Genomic DNA, 15,608 nt, shown 5'->3' with positions numbered 1-15,608 from the left:
GAGAAAGGGAGGAAAACTGAGTTTTAAAGGTTTTTTGTTGTTGTCATTAAGTAAGACAGGAAAGTCTTTTTCAGCCTCTTGCAATGCAAATGCATCTCCCCTCACTGTGGAGGGGGTTTGCATCAGTCTTACTTTATAGGAGACAAGTTTGAGGCTGACACGGTTCACTGCTTGGAGTTTCCACACAGAGCAGTACTCCTGGGACAGTACTCTGTCCCCAAGGACGCCGAGGCGCTGTGAAACGGTCCTCCCTGTCCTCTGGCTTGGAAACATGCTTGGGTTGGCAGCTGCCCCGTTATGCTGGTGCTCTTCCTCACAGCAGCAGTGTCCTCACAGTGCCCGTGTCCTTCTGGACACTGCTGCAAATGAGGGGTTCCCTGAGAGCCCCGTGCCCTTGAGGTGTGGGGGGAGACAGCTTGGAGGAGCCCCCATCCTTCTTCTTGACTTTGCGCTCTGACATAGCACTTTGCGAGCCGTAACAACGCGTCACTCGGGGCCATTAATATCTTCATTTGCTCTTGGAGGGGCAGCTGGTGTGTTTGGTTTGAGATGAAGTGCCTTGTATTGAGGTGCAGCGCCTGGTGCCCCTGCAGGAATCCGCACCCCCAGTAACTGGCTCTCCCCTCCCAGGTGGATGTGACAGCCATGGTGCGGCTCTTCGGCTATGTGGATGTGACCGACGCTGGTTTCATTGCAGCTGTCCTCTCCATTGCCTTCAACCCGCTCTTCTGGAACGTGGTAAGAGCTGCCTGCATGCCGGCTGCCTTGTTATTTTTAGCTTTCCTTTGCCAGCTATGTGGGGATCTCCTTTGGGCCATGCTGGAGGAAAACCCTCCTTTGGGGAAGTTTGCTGGACTGGGTGGGGTGAAGTGCTCAGTTATTAGGCGTTAGAGGTGGGCGAGAAGGGAGAGCTCCTGGGGCCAGGGGTGGCTGTGATGGGTGTCACAGAGCAGGTGGAGGCAGGACACAGAAGGAATTAGGAGCTGAGCTTGGGAGAGGGGGAAGAGCTATCAAACCCGGCCTTCAGCCACCTCCTGCCACATCTCCAACCCCAGCAGCTGGGCACTGGTCGCTACTGGGACTGAGCATAAACAGCATTAGCCCCCAGCGGGGGGCTGGACTTGATAAGTTGCCCGCTGCTTCCCCTTGAAATATGTTGGCAGCTGGTTGTATGGATGGTGTGAAGCAAAAACAGTCAGAAAAAAAGTTAACCTGAAGAAATTCCCCCTCCATCATGCTGCAAAGTCTGGCAAATTGCTGCAGAGCTGGCAGCGAGCCAGCCCTAAGCAGGAGTGGGGATACCTGTGCACGGGTGATGCTCGCTGTCTCTGTGGGTGCTACAGCGCTTCCGGAGCTGAGACTGGAAGAGTCTCCGCTGCCTTTTACCACTGAGGTTTGCCACCTCCTTGCAAAAGCAGCAAGAATCATCACCAGGCCCCATTTTGGAGCATTGCATAGCCAATGTGTCAAGCGAGGAGCCCAGGCCAGCTGCAGCATGAGGTGACTCCCACCCTGCAGCACCCTCGGCGGTGCAGCTGAGGTCTGGAGTGAAACCTCCTGCATGAGCGCTCCTGGGAGCAGGATGTCATCTCAGCCAAGACCGCCAAGACCACCCTCCAAACCTCCCCGCAGGGATTCTCACCCTGGGGATGTCTCCTTAAAAAGGCTTTATTTTTCCAGAGGGGGAGGACTCAGCTCTCTGAGCGTGGGGGCTTTTGAGATTGTCTCATGCTGGGCTTTGGAAAAGCGAGGTTCTCCTGCCTGTGAGTCACTTCGGAAACCTCCGTCGGAGCTCTTTGTTGCAGCCTCCCTAATTTTTCATGCAACTCGTTATTAAAAAGTCTCACGGTGTCTGAAATGCGAACTAGAATATGCCACATTATTTCGACTGCGGAGTCATCATTTAGCATAAAGAGTCAATGAACGAGAAGATTCAGGATGTGGTCTCTGGGGGGAGAGACCGGCTCCAGTGAGAAACTGCATAAAAGGGAAAGAAAAAAGTACTTTATTAGCGTCTGCTGCTACGCCTGCGACTCGTGGGACGCCTGCAGCTTGGGAAATAGCATTGCTTTTTGGATCAAGAGTTTGGCTGCTGTTAAAGGACAGGGAAAGCTGATGTAACAGCAGGAAGTTCATTGCTCTGCGTTGCTGTTGTCCCCTTCCAGTGTCTGAAGAGCATTGCCGTTGGCGGCAGGTGGCACTGCAAGCAAGATGTGCAGGGCCTGTGCCTGGGAGCAGAAGGCATCTCTGCATGGGTTTGCAGTGAGCAACCTGAGCTGGTGTGTTGGTGGAAAGCTCTGGGGAGGTGAGCCTGGCACTAGATGTTTCCCTGGCTAACAGGCTGGGTGGTTCTTGCAGTCCCTGTGCTTGATCTGCCCAGGCCCCCCAGCATCTCCCTGGCATTTTCAGTGCCCGTCCCGGTGTACAGCTCACAGCAGGCACTGCTAGAAGGCTCTTGCAGAAGGGCAGTGGGACCTGCAGCCCCGAGCAAGCCCCTGCTGCCCGGTGCATTTTAGCAGGGGTGGCCCCAGCCATCCCTGGATTTTCCCTGACCTGCTTCCTTTACCTCTTCCCCATCCTTTCCGTGCGATCAGTGTCCCCTGCCTGCACCCAGACAGCAGCTCTTCTTTCTTTCTCTCCATTCCTGCACAGGCTCCCTTTGTCTTTTGCTATTTGAGTTCCTTCCCGGCAGCTGAGATTGCCTCTGCATCTGAATTACTTTGGGCTTGCAAGAGCTTTGGTGCAAAGTCTGGATTTCTGTGCAGTGCCAAGCACTCACTGCTCTCTGTGCTTAATAAGTAATGTGGGACCCTGGTCAAAACCCCTCCTATGCATGAAATTCCTGATTTGGGTAGAAATTGGGTGGGGATGTACTGATTTAGTTCAGTGTCTTAATTCCCTGTTTCTGCTGAACTCTGGCCAGGTCTGCCTCTTGCAAAGTTTGGCGCCGGGTTGTCCTCGCTGTGCAGCGCCTCTGAATAAATATGTGGTGGGGAAACCCCGGCTCTGTGCGGTGCTCGGCCAGTGGAGCGACACATCCTGAGGCCTTGAGCATAGCGAGCGTAGCCTGGTGCTTACCATTTGCCCTGGTAAGCACCAGGCATGTTTCTTTGAGACAAAACCTGCAGGGTTTGGGGCTGAAGCATGAACTCTGAAGGCTGTGGGGGGAGTGTGGCCCTGGAGAAAACCCTGATGCTGGTCAGGTCGATTTATGTACTTTAGTTAAGAGCAATTCAGAGAACCAGAGCCTAAGTGGGGCAATTAGCAGGACTCCAGCCAGGCTGTGCTGATGCTCCCTCCTCTTCTCTGCAGGGTTGAAAAGCTCTCCAGAAAAGGCCTCAGGACTCTTAATTCCCACTCTCCTCCCAGCGGGCATATGCTGGGGGTTACCATGAATTTCACCTAGGGGTCGCCCACTGCCTTTCCCCGCCAAACCCAGGGCTTATACCCCCCTCTTCTGCTTCCCCCCCTCCATGCCAATTAAAATCCTGCCTGTCCCCAGATGGCCCCCAGGTTATGTTGTCTGTGGCAAAGCTTGGATGTGTTCCTGTACTATTCTCTGGTTTTTTCCTTTTTTTTTTTTTTTTTTTACCCTCTCTCTCCTCCTTGTGCTGTCTCTGCTTTGCCACCTGCTGTGGCTGTTATGAAAGGAGCTGCCGGGAGCCAGTGTGAGGCAGGGTGCAGGCAAGGTCCCAAAAGGCAGCAGTGGAGCCATTTTGGGGATGAAGTCACTTAAACTGCTCCAAGGATGTTCAACACAACCAGGAGACCTGAGCCACCGTGGGGCTGTTGAGGGGCACCTGGTGAGGAGTAGGTGCGTCGCTGGAGCCCTGCCGTAAAATGTTAATGAGATCAGAGCAGCAGAAACTTCAATAAATCCCATCTGTGTTTGAAAAGCCACAGAACGATGGGAGAAACTTCCCATCCCTTGGTAACTAAGGAAGGCATTAAATAGCAGCTCCTCGGGGACAAACATTTTCAAGCCAGGAGAGGCAGATAACCTGCATGCGGGAGGCTTTAAAGAGCTCACTGAGCCTTGGCACACAGGCAGTTTCTAGAAAGCTGGAAGGTTTCTGACACTTCCAAGAGCAAACAGGCAAGTGGCATAGCCATGAGCCAGGTAGTCTGACGTCCGTCACCACGCAAGTGAGTTTCAAGTGGGGAGCACATCCATCAGCAATCTTTTTCTTGATTTGAGCCTCTTAAAAATTTACAGCTGGTGTCATGGACCGATTTAGAAATGGCATCTTTTCAGCTGCCACCCGAGAACTTGCTCCTCCCGTCACCTCCTGTGACCCACTAGAGACACCCATGCATCTGGCAGGAATCTGCAGGGCGAAACCTCACATGACATGGTTAGGAACAAGCTTAGCATAATTTAGCATGATTTTAAAGAAAATACACCCCATCAGACAAACATCATTGTATTCTTCAAGGGTGCAGTTTTTCCTCTTCAGGGTAACAAGATCTCTGTCCTAGACTTCTGTCGAGTGTTTAAACTGCATGAGGTTTTGATTAAAGAAGTAGTTGCACAGGGACCTGGGCTGACAACGCCTGGCTCCTGATGGATGTGTATCTCTTGATTCATTTATTTTTAATTTCTCATTCTTTTCTCCTTCTTTGGAGACTGGAGGAATCTGCCAAGTGGATAAGAAGTGCTTGCGCCGGCGGGGAGGGGGGTGTTTGCAGGTGCTGGCAGCCTGATTTCACCTACCTCTGACCACTTCTTGCTAAACTTGGAGGAAGGTGCCTGGCCCAAAACCTCCCCACACTGCTGGGAAGTGGCCAGGAGCTTGGGAGCTGTTGGGATTCAGACCTCGGTGAGCCAAACTCTTGAGAAACCTTTTGGGGACAGGAGAAAAATGTCTGGTGCTGGGGGATATCAGTATCTCTCGCTTTTTTTTTTTACAGAAGGGAAGGATTGAGCCGTGGCGTGATGGCAGTGTGTTAGCACCTCACTGGGGAAAGAAAACTGCAGGGCTGGGCTGGAGTGGCCAGGCAGAACCTTGTGGGGAGTACACCTTGGTTAGCTGAAGTTTAGAGGGTTGGGAAATGAATGAGTTGGAATAATTTGTTGGGTTTTTTTCTGGCCTTAAATTTCTGCAAACGTGTGAGAGTTTCACGGGCTCTCCTGCAAACCTCTGCCTGCCTGCAACCGTGGGTTCGAGCAGAAAAATAACCCACAGACATCTTCTGGAAAGTGCTTTTAGATCCTGTCGTAGAAGCCACAGCACAGCAACAATGATGATCTGCTTATAACAGATGCTAGATCAATAGCAGGGCTTCAAGCTACACTGCAAGGCAATTGACTGCAGAAAGTGTTTCTTTATTGGGGTAAAGCTGGGCTTGCAATGAGGCTTGGATTTGCTCTTACATCTCCGCTCTTAAAATGTCACCACCAGCTCTGATGCCTTTCATCCTTTGTGCAGGGAGAGAACGCACATTATTCGTAATTGGACTCTACCAGGCAGCAATAGCCGTTTTCATTTCCTACAATGCCTGAGAAAGAGCGAGGATTTGCTTTTTTTTCTTTTTTTCTCCCCCAAACAGCATTTAGTGGCAATTTTATTCCGAGTGACTTGGTAACGCTTCCCACTCAGGTGGCAAGGGCTTTGCAGTGATGCTGTAACGCATGTGGTGAGCGGACAGCATCGATTCTCTGGCCGTCTCGTAACACAGTGAGTCCAGGCTGGGTGTGTAACACTGTGCCTGTTTGGCTCCTAAATTGAGCTTTTCCAGTGTGTCGGCACCGCTGCGAACTGCATAACAGGCACCAAAACTGGGTCACATCCTCCAGTCTGCCGGCTGGAGTGACACAATTAGGAGCGCTGTCACCTTGAGAGAGAGCCACATCCTTCGTCCCAGCACCGCTTCCCTGCAGCCTCCCAGCTAGGGGTGGTGGTGTTTTCATCTAAATCCTCTTTAAGAAGCTGTTATGATGTCCATGCAGGCTGAGTTGCTTGCAGTGGCGGGGGGATCGTGGAGCTCAGCCTGGCCAGGCAACTGAGAGCTGAGATGATTCATCTGTGCATCAAGCCAGGAGGGGTCTCAGCCCTTGGGGCTCCAGGCGAGGCAGTGGTAATCATTTGGGCAGCTGCCCAGCCACCAGGCACAGGTACCTGATATGGCAGGGTGTGCTTGGGCAGCTGAGTCACTCCTGTGCCCGTCCCAAGCGTGAATTTGGGATCCAGCTGGTGTACGATGTGCCTGCTCAGTGTTTCTCTAAACTGAGGTCAGAATCTCTCTCACTTCGCAGTCCCCTGTGGATCATGGCCAAGATGTCCCAAAAAGCAATCTCCTTTTTTAGCCTCTGCAGAATGCTCCTCTAGAAACCCAGGGTGTTTGTTGTATATACTGGACTTTTCTTGTTTAGTGTTTTAAAAATAAACTGTGGACTGCTGGCAGCCCCGCTAGAATAATTCAGCACATGCGCAAAAGATGGAAAAATATATTTAAGCCAAGAGTCTCATTTCCATGTGCATCAGAGGGATTATCTGTAGACCCTGGAAGTTGGGAGAGGCCCTTTCCTCTTTGTCCCACTCTATCCCTGTCCTGCTGTGCTGCTGCTATGCTGATGAGATGCTGTTCAAAGATGTTACTTTATGAAATGGCAAGTCTACCACCACCTGCATACCATGGGACAAAGCAAAAAATGCAGCTGGAGGCAAAAAAGAAAGTAGTATGATCTACATAGACCAGAAGGCATGGAAGAAGATGGTATGGCGGTGCACTTTGGCAGCGTTTGTGTAGCCCTGGGGCCGGGCGCTGCTGGAGCCCCGAGTGGGGAAACCCATTGCCTCCCCCGGGGGCATCGGCCGTCCCGGGTTGTGTGCCTGCTGCAATCTCAGACGTGAGCTGGGTGTTTTCCGGCTGTGCTGTGGCTCAGATCATTTAGCAGAAGCCTGCCCAGTTCCCAGAAGGATGGGATCTCCCAAAATAGGCTGCTTTGACGAAGAAATGCAGAGGCACGCAGTCTGCTGAGTGCTCTTGGGAAGTTATTTCCGTAAGACCCTCTGCCCGGCTTCCATCACGATGCCATTACATCTCCTGCATGCCTGGAGACTTGTGGTGGGGAGGGAGGCGTCAGGGTTTCGTGGTGGGGGTGCTGGATCTGGCTTCTAGCAGGCTGGTGGCACACAGGGTCAGCACCCCAAAGAAGTTGCTTCCCTGTTTTCTCTATTTTTTCCCACCTTGATGAACTCCAAGGGGATATTTATCTCCAATTGCTCATTCGGCAGTAGCAAATGGGTAGTAAAGTAGATTAGTAAATCAGTAAAGCAAAACCCTCCTCTTTTCCACCTGTATTGTATCCCCAATGACATGAGTAGCTGGAAATGGCACTTAGCAGGAGCATCCCACGTTCCTGCTCTCTTGAGTGCAAAATCAGGTAGTTCAGCAGCTCAGTCACAGCAGCACTTGGTGGGCACCGGTTCCTGATAAATGTTAGGAGCCTCATCTCAGTTAAAGCAAACAAGTATCTGTACTCCCCCCAGGGCTGCCTGCCTGTGTCAGCTCCCTTACATTACCCTTTCTAAGGCATCCTGACAAAGCTTTAAAACCCCTTTACCCCAACCCAGGGAGAAATAGTCGATTTTTGGAGGCTGATGCAGATGTATTATTATTTGATGGAGGACGTGAGCATGCCTGGGCAGTGGCTTTGGTTGATACGTTGCAGAGGGAGGGGAGCAGTGGTGCACCGGCTGTTCAGAGCAAGGGCTTTGATTTTGGAGCATGGCCCCGGCCCAGGGGAAGGGCTGTAGGGTGGGATGCAATAGCCCTACTCAGCGAGACACTGACTGATTTTCCTTTTCCCTGCCAAGCCATCTGAACCTTCGTCCTTGCTCATGTGCAGGGAATGAGGGGCAGCTCTGAGAAAATTACAAATCTGGTTTCCAGAGAAGCTGAAATCCCCAGGCTTGTGCACCTGCATGTGGCTTCATCAAACTCCCCTGATCCTCCAGTGAATAGTGGGGTCAGGGAGAGGAAGGCTGGCGGGAGCTCTTGATTTTCCCATGAGTCATTGAAACCACGAACCCCCACAGTGCATTACCTACTCGTCTGGATTTGGCGATATCATGCTTGGGTTTTTTTCCTTGTGAAACCTTTTTTGTTCCCTCTCTTTGCTCCTCCAGACCAGGGATCATGCAGCCATGGACTTGTTCTGCAGGTCAGGACATGCGAGCTGCTGCTTTTTCTGGCTGGAAGGTTTTCACTCACTTCCTGTGTAGGTACAGTCATTTTTGGTGTGATCCTTTTTGTGCTTTTGGGAAGAAAAAACAGGCTGTGAGTAGCTCACATCCCTGAAGTAGGTGAAATGGAGATGGGTTTTAGCAATTTTCTCTGCCTTCGGCTGTCGTGGGGAAGCCTGACCGTCAGGGCTCACAGAATGCTTTCGTCGCCTCCTTTGTGTGGTGGGAGGTTTGCTCATTATCTGGTTTGTGCTTCACTTATAAAAGAAGCTGTAATTGTAGCAGCTCCTTGCCATAAAAGCACAAAGACATTTTCAGGGAAGGAATATGTCCATGCAGCTTTTATGATCCTTTATAGTACTTCTGCCTACTTTTCTTGCCTTGTGCCCTTTGTCCAGCACCAGCTCTGTGCCTGTCCGGTGCTCAGTGTGACTGCCTCTGGCTTGAGCCTCTTCTTTGCTACAGAAATGCCCCTTTTAGAAAGAAAAAGGAGCATCCTCCTCATCAGTATTGTTGGGTAAAGAGAAGAGGGATCCCAAATCCCCCCTTGTTGTCAGATGGTCCTGTTCCTGCCTCTTCCCTCAGAGCTGTCTTTTCTGCAGTGAGTCCGACAGCAGATGCTCAATCTGCAAAATCCCAGGAGGATTTTGAACCGGAAAAAAAAAAGAAACCCGTCCATCCGTCTGTGACTATGGTGTACAGCCATAACAGGGCTGGAGTGATACCAAATCAGATCACCTTGGGGCATGCTTGGCTGTTCCTATTAAAAACTGAATGACCTCAGACGAGATACAATATTTTTAACTACAGAGCATTCCTATTAAGTGCCCTTTCCTGTTTATTTTTGCCACGACATTATTTTAATGACTGCAGAGTTACTCATTTGACTCCCAAGGCTAGAGAGCAGCAATGAATTAGTTTCATTTCAAGACTTTGTCGTGCGATTATTTTCCAGACAGAAGGCAAGCGAGTGCATTGCTCAACCTGCCTTTGGTCACTGGGACAGATGTATGGGGATCCTTAGCTGGAAGGGTTTGCTCAGCCTCCACCATCCACCTCCGCAAATGCGTGGAGCAAAAGACTGTAAAGGGGTTTGAGGACGGTGTGCAGGGCTCGTGTGTGCATCTCAGCACTGGGCTTTGAGGCTGCAGAGGAGGAAGGAGCAGCCCTGGGGTGCAGATCACTGCATCTGGGGATGATTGATTGTTCGCTTGGCTTTTGGGTTACGTTCCTTACATTAAATAAATACCATGGGGCATGTGGTTACACCCATTGAGACCCACAGGAACACCAGTGATAAAACCAGCAGGCCCGAGGGGTTTGATGATTGTATTTAACCCTTCAGTTTGTTATGACTTGTTGTGCCGTGCGGTTTGAACGTCTCATCCCCGAGCAGAGGGGAACAGAGTGCGCGGCTGCCCGCCTTACATAAAGATCAAATTGTCCCTCTCTATTGTTGGCTGCCGGGATGACAGCAGCATCGCAAACATGCGTGTCCTCGGCGCCGTGGGAAATGTTCCCAGGGGAGGCTTAACACGGAGCGTGGAACATGATATGTCGAGCAGCGCGAGGACGGGAGGCCCTCCAGCCGAAATTGGTGCTCTGCCGAGCGCCGCCGGTGCAACCAGTACCTCTTTTCCAACGAACTCTCACTACTCTGCGAAGGGGTATTAGATTTCTCTTGCATTTTGTGCTCTGTGAGGCGTATTTATTTTTTTACTCCCCCCTTCCCTGTCCCCCCTCCCATCGCAACCCTGGGGGGAGCAATGAGCAAGTACACACTGTCCAGAGGATGGGTGTGTTGGGAGTCCTTATTAGCAGACTTATTCCAGAGAATTAAACCCTAATTTCACAAAAGGGCAGCAAGAGAGCAGCTGCAGCTCTGGGAGAAGCAGAGCCAGCTTTATGTGTTGTTTGCAAATGGCACAAGAAGTCCTGGTCCGAGACTGCTGGTGCTGGTCATTGGGGTATTACGACCAAAAGAATAATTGTTGTGTTTCTTTACTATTTAAAGCAAAAATTACAAAGTAATGTACAAGGAAACCAGCCATGTCTCCTTTACTGTGCTGTCACTTGTTCTGTTTTCAGTTTTAGGCAGGGCTTTAAAATGTTCCTAATCATCTTCCACTTCACCTTTTGACAACCCCTCTGGAAGATGTGCCTCTGCGACACCCGTCATTGTTTCTCCCTGAATTAATTGCTGTGTGTAATTGCGACCTGCCACAGGACGCTGTCTTGCTCTATTAAAAAGAGAGATGCTAATGAAGAACATTGGGTACCATATTATGGGAGAGCAAGGCTTGACTCGCTGGGACGTGTACTTGGTGTACTGTTATTGCCAGCCTGGGCAGAAATAGTGTTTCTGTCTCTCATCAGTCACTGGCTAATGATTGTAATTTTTACTTGCTGAGAAACTCTGGATATAATGGACTTCATTAACGGATACATGAGATGCTACCAGACCTGCTTTAGGGGCAGAGAGGAAGAAAACAACCCCTGCGTGGAGGCAATTTTATTATTTATTTGTAGCAATAGGAATGATCCAGAATTAGTGTCGGATTCAGTGGTGTGGCTAATGAGCTGGGCCGAGCTGGAATCCAAGCAAACCTATTAATGAGAGCAAACTGCAGAGATGATGCCCGGATCTGAAAACCGTCACATTAAACACAAGATCCCAGGCAGTGCTGGGATGGCTTGGCTGCTTTTTTCTTCCTCTGCATGGGGCTGTGTGGTTGTGTGCTGATGTGTTTGCATCTCAAGAGGTTTCTGCTTTCTGATCACCCCCAGCCTTTCTCCATCCTCTTCTCTTCTGCCAGCTCCTTCTTACACATTGCGTGAACCAGAGCTTCTGATTCAGTCTTTAAGACAACAGAACCAAAGTATTTTCACTCCCATGGGCCACATCTGCGTGAAGAATTGCCCAGCGTGAAATACTGCAGCATCCAGCCCCGGTTTTCAGTTGCAGGCAGTGGCACATCTGCAGGTCCAGCTGGTTGGGGACACAGTGACAGAGCTGGGTACTCACACTGGTACCCAAATGCTTATCTGCAACTAAATACAGGTCATACAGGAGAGCAAAAAGCCACTTGAATTAGCTGACATCTCTGGTATAGCTTTATACAATCTCTTTGCAATGAATCAGAGGCTGTAAGAAATGTCAGAGTCATTAGGTGACCTCAATCTCCTTTTACCTGGAGCCAGTGAAGGCTTGTCTCAGTTCAGTAAGAGGATATTTCTTACACTTGCTGAAGATGGTCCACTTTTATTGCAGCTAGAATAACTGTTTTTTAATCAGGCTGACCTTATTTGCAACGGTGATAGCGATTTGAACTGGAGGTTTGCAGCAATCGCTGGAAGGCTTTAAGGAGCAGGGTAGATGCTTTGTGATGAAGATAGAAAGCTTTGTCCCTACATTTAAAACCAAACTCAAGGTGTTGAAGTCAGCAACGAATTCAGAGGGACTTGACCTTAACACTGTGGGTCTGCTGGGATCCAGGGCCTGATTTGGAAATAACGCAACGGAGCGGAGGCATGAAAATAGAAGGGAAGTCTTATAAAAAAAAAGAGAGGCGTTTGTCTTGTAACGTGGCATTTGTACTGAGTGCTTGCTGACAGTGTGGTGCAGCAAAGAGCTTGTCTTTCTAAATCCATGCCAGTTCAAACATCGTCAGTGCTATTGTTGGATCGCTTTGTTTGAAAATGGGTCTTTTGGGTAGACGGCCTGTTTCGATAAAGGGGCTGTGTGTATAACACTTTAGGCACTTTCCCCAGCTTTGCTTTTTTTAGTGGTGCATGAGTAACAGAAAAAAAAAAGCAAATACAGGATGTGAGATGGGCAGAGTAGTCTCATTCACCCGAGAGACCGACACACACCTTTGCTTCTGGTTGGTTTGGGATGGTGCCTGCTGTGGACTGCCTGAGCAGAATCAGACCCATTTTGCTCAGAGAAAATGCTGCAAGCTTCAGAAAAATGTATGAAAATATGAGGCTTGTAGTTTTCTGGATGGAAACTGTTTTCAATGGGAAGCCTGAGTGTGGGCCAATTCACCTGGGTATGGAAGATGAAAAAAAAAAATCCGGCAAAACACTGGGCAAAGTCCTTCACTCACGAGATGCTCATCTGGCAGCACTTGCCTTCCCTCTGGGCTCCAGCAGAGCCCCAGATACTTGTGTAGAAAGCCTCTGCCTTTCCCTAATCTCGGGAGATTACTTTATTTGGTCGTATTATTGGTTTAGAGGAGCTGGGTGGGTCCCGTTCCCCCACACAGCCTGTGTCCCTGCTGGTGCTTGGCCATCCCCACCATGTCCCAGACTGGGACTGGAAAGGTCCTTCCCCATCCCGTGCTGCGCTCTGGAGAAGTCATTATTTCGAAATACTTTTTCCATGGGTTTTGCTGGCCAGGAGAGTTGCTTTGGGCCATGCAGCCTGATTCCATGTGACTGGAGCTCATCGTCCTTCCCCTTCACTCTCAGGAAGCTGCTCATAAGGGCTCCCTATGCCTACTCTCAAAATTAATTAGCACAGCTTGTTCTGGGTTACTCAAAATCACCTGCCTTCAGCTTCCAGCTCTTCGGACATAAATCATGAGCGCCTTGGCTTGAGGAGAAACTGTTCAGGTTTTGTGTTGGAAATTGCTATCAAATACAGCCCATATTCTGTGTCATTTTTGTTTTTATTGAAGAGGATGTGGCTCATGGAACATCGATGGATCTGGGCTGCCTTGGCGCATGTTAAGCAAGGTCTTGTTTTTATTGCAACCAGCTAATGAGATGGTACTTTGACAAATCATATAAACACTATTAGAGAAATGAAATTTATTATCTAGCTGTTTATCATGAGTGGATTCAAGGTAAAGACTCATGTGGAGGTAATCTCAAGGGATGGCTTTGAGGTAAAGCATACCTAGTCCTTATGAAACCCTTATCTGTTTACCTGCCAGCTTGTTTTGTTTCCGCAACTCAAGGCTGTTAGTTGAGGTGACCTGTGCCATTTCAGTCCAATTACTTTCACTGGGAATGGACACAGGGCGGTTTATTTTTTAAGCTAAACTCATACACGGTCAAGGCAGGCTGGGTTTCTTTAACAGTCATCTTTCCACTTCTAAAGAATTGCAGTCACTTTATTCTTCTCCCTATGCCAAAGTGCTCAGACTGGACCCTGTTGACTCCCTCAGCAGCGGCGTGATGGCTTTGTTGGGGAAAAGTCACTAGAAGAGGCACTCCAGCTTGTGTTTCATCCTCTTAACTCACTCGTTTGGGCGATGGGCATTGCGGGCAGCAAAGGTTTGTCACACCAGCTTGTCTCGGCGTTGCAGCTCCCCAACCTCCCCCTTGCTTTTGGAGAGGAGCCTGCCCTGCTTTCCACTTGTTGATAGTTCTCTTCTCCAGCTCCTTGGATATTCTCATTTTTTTGCAATCTTTTGTGCTTTCCAAGCCTCCAGTTCCATTGCGAGAGCCTGCAAACTTGTGGTTTTTCCCTCCGTGAAACTCTCTGTCACTGGGTGTACAGCCCCATCATTCCAGCTGGCTGTTCCACGCCGTGGCATTGCTGCAGAGCCAGTCTACATACCGAAACCCCGTCTCTCCAAAACCCTGCTGCTGTTTCTTTTGGCTGAAATAAACAACCACCCCCCCATCCAGAGCCTGTGAAAGGCAATGGAAAAGTCTTTCTTGAGTCAAATTGACGCCTTCCTTTCCATACGGAAAACCCTTGGCAGACACGGATGAGCTAAGCTGTCCGGCTCGGCTGCAGCTTGCTGACAGTTATTACTGCCATCGTACCAGTGGGGAAGTGGGAAAGGGGAAAAAGTAACTGGTGCAGCCTCCTAGGGAGACATTTTGTGGCTGAGCCGGCCTGTCTCCATATCTTGGGACACGTGTTAGGTCTCTGCCCATCAGATCAGGGTGCTTGAAGCCTCCAGGCTCCGACGGGAGTCCCCGCCCTGCTCTGGCTCAATGTGCATGGCACAGGCTGTCACCCGTTGTCCCCAGTGCCTGTTGCTCATCAGCAGGCCATCTCTGGGTCCATCTTATCTTGGTGCATTACTATAAAAAAGACCTTTATAAGCTGCGTGGGCAAAGTATCTATCCTGAGTTGTCTTAGAGCTCACATGAAACTGTTAAGACGGTGCTTGTCTCTTCTAATATTGCTTCAGTGTTTTAATTGCATGAATTGGAAGCTGCTGCTCCAGTACTTAGTTGGGGAACTTCACAGGACCTTAATCATTTGCTAAAAAGCTTTTGGGCTCCATTACAATCTCATGACTCTCTGTAATTGAGTGCCTGCAAGTTGAGAAGCCTTCAGAGAAATAACTTGGTCCCTAGATTAGGTAGTCCAGAGCTGCCAAGGCTTTTTCCAGGGCATGCAGGAAGCAATTAAACAAAGTAGAGCCCATCGGGGTGCTGGCAGGAGCTGGCAGCCTGTGACCAGCTTCCCCGGGATGTAGGAGGGACAGAAGGTGGTCTGATGGTTGCCCTGAGTGCCAGCTTCTCCTGTCTCTGGAAAGTGTCTGCCAAGGGATGGCTCAGCCTGCTTTCCCCAGGTAGCTCTGCAACACTAGCTTTTCCCATTCAGCATTTCCTTTTTTATATTCAGTGAAGAAATACTGAGAGAGAAAAAGTATTTGCTCTGTGGCACCTGCTCCCAGCCAGACCTGGAGCTGGTGCCCACCTCTGCTGCGCCCTGCCGATGGGTCCTGCAACCAAGGGCCATGCTGGGAAGGGTGAGCAGTAAGAGACCCTGAGCAGGTCTTTATCAGGATTGGGGGGCTGCAGCAGGCAGGGCTGGGTGAGATGGGGGCTTTGGGGAGGCTGGGTGATAGCTCGGGTGGGCAGAGGTGGGGGTGATGGCATTTTGTGATGCCAAAGGGACGGCAAGCGATGGCACATGGGATTAGTGCTGCTGGATCATCAGCTGGCCCCAGTGGTGGAGCGCAGCTGAGAACTGGTGGCTCATCGCACGTAAGAGATGGTGGATGGGGATGCACGAGGGACTGGCCCGCTAAAGGCTGGAAGAGGGAAGACACCCGTTGTCTGCCTCATGTTGGGACTCACAGCAGATGCGCTTTACTGACCGGCGATGAGCGTTGCAGCGGGTGTGAGGGGGTCACCGCAGCCCAATGCGCCGCTGCCTGTCTGCCAAGCCCTGGCCATGGGCTAAACCTCGTGGGTTTAGGGCAACTTCCCAGGGCCACGCACCCACCTGGGGCTGGCCTGGTGCTCACCGGTGGCGCGGGGAGGGCAGTTCAGCTGACGGGCGCTTTGTATCGCCGCCGCTGCTGCATGGAGAACGTGACTGCGGGGAGGTGACGGCTAATTGCTGCAGCGAGTCAAGGACTGTTTAAGCAGCTAATTAATTCCTCCTAATCAGCCCTTGATCTGTTGAAAACTGCATGGTATTATCTCCTCTGCTGCAACACC

At 50.4% G+C, this 15,608-nt stretch overlaps 1 protein-coding gene across 2 annotated transcripts in view; it reads left to right on the top strand.

Annotated features, from left to right (window-relative positions):
- Positions 1–263: 263 nt before the first annotated feature.
- The window catches only part of PEMT (phosphatidylethanolamine N-methyltransferase), a 41,056-nt gene continuing 25,711 nt past the window's right edge, over positions 264–15,608 (top strand). Inside the window, exon 1 of one of the 2 annotated variants that reach the window (XM_026859044.1) lies at positions 264–738. In XM_026859044.1, coding sequence (XP_026714845.1) covers positions 646–738 — 93 coding nt within the window. In that variant the 5' untranslated portion in view covers positions 264–645. The remainder of the gene's footprint in view (positions 739–15,608) is intronic. The other variant, XM_026859043.1, reaches the window with a different exon arrangement.

The sequence above is a fragment of the Athene cunicularia genome (assembly GCF_003259725.1).
Source record: "Athene cunicularia isolate RWA chromosome 14 unlocalized genomic scaffold, athCun1 chr14_part1, whole genome shotgun sequence".
NCBI lineage: Eukaryota > Metazoa > Chordata > Aves > Strigiformes > Strigidae > Athene > Athene cunicularia.
This window is presented reverse-complemented; position numbering and strand designations above follow the sequence as displayed.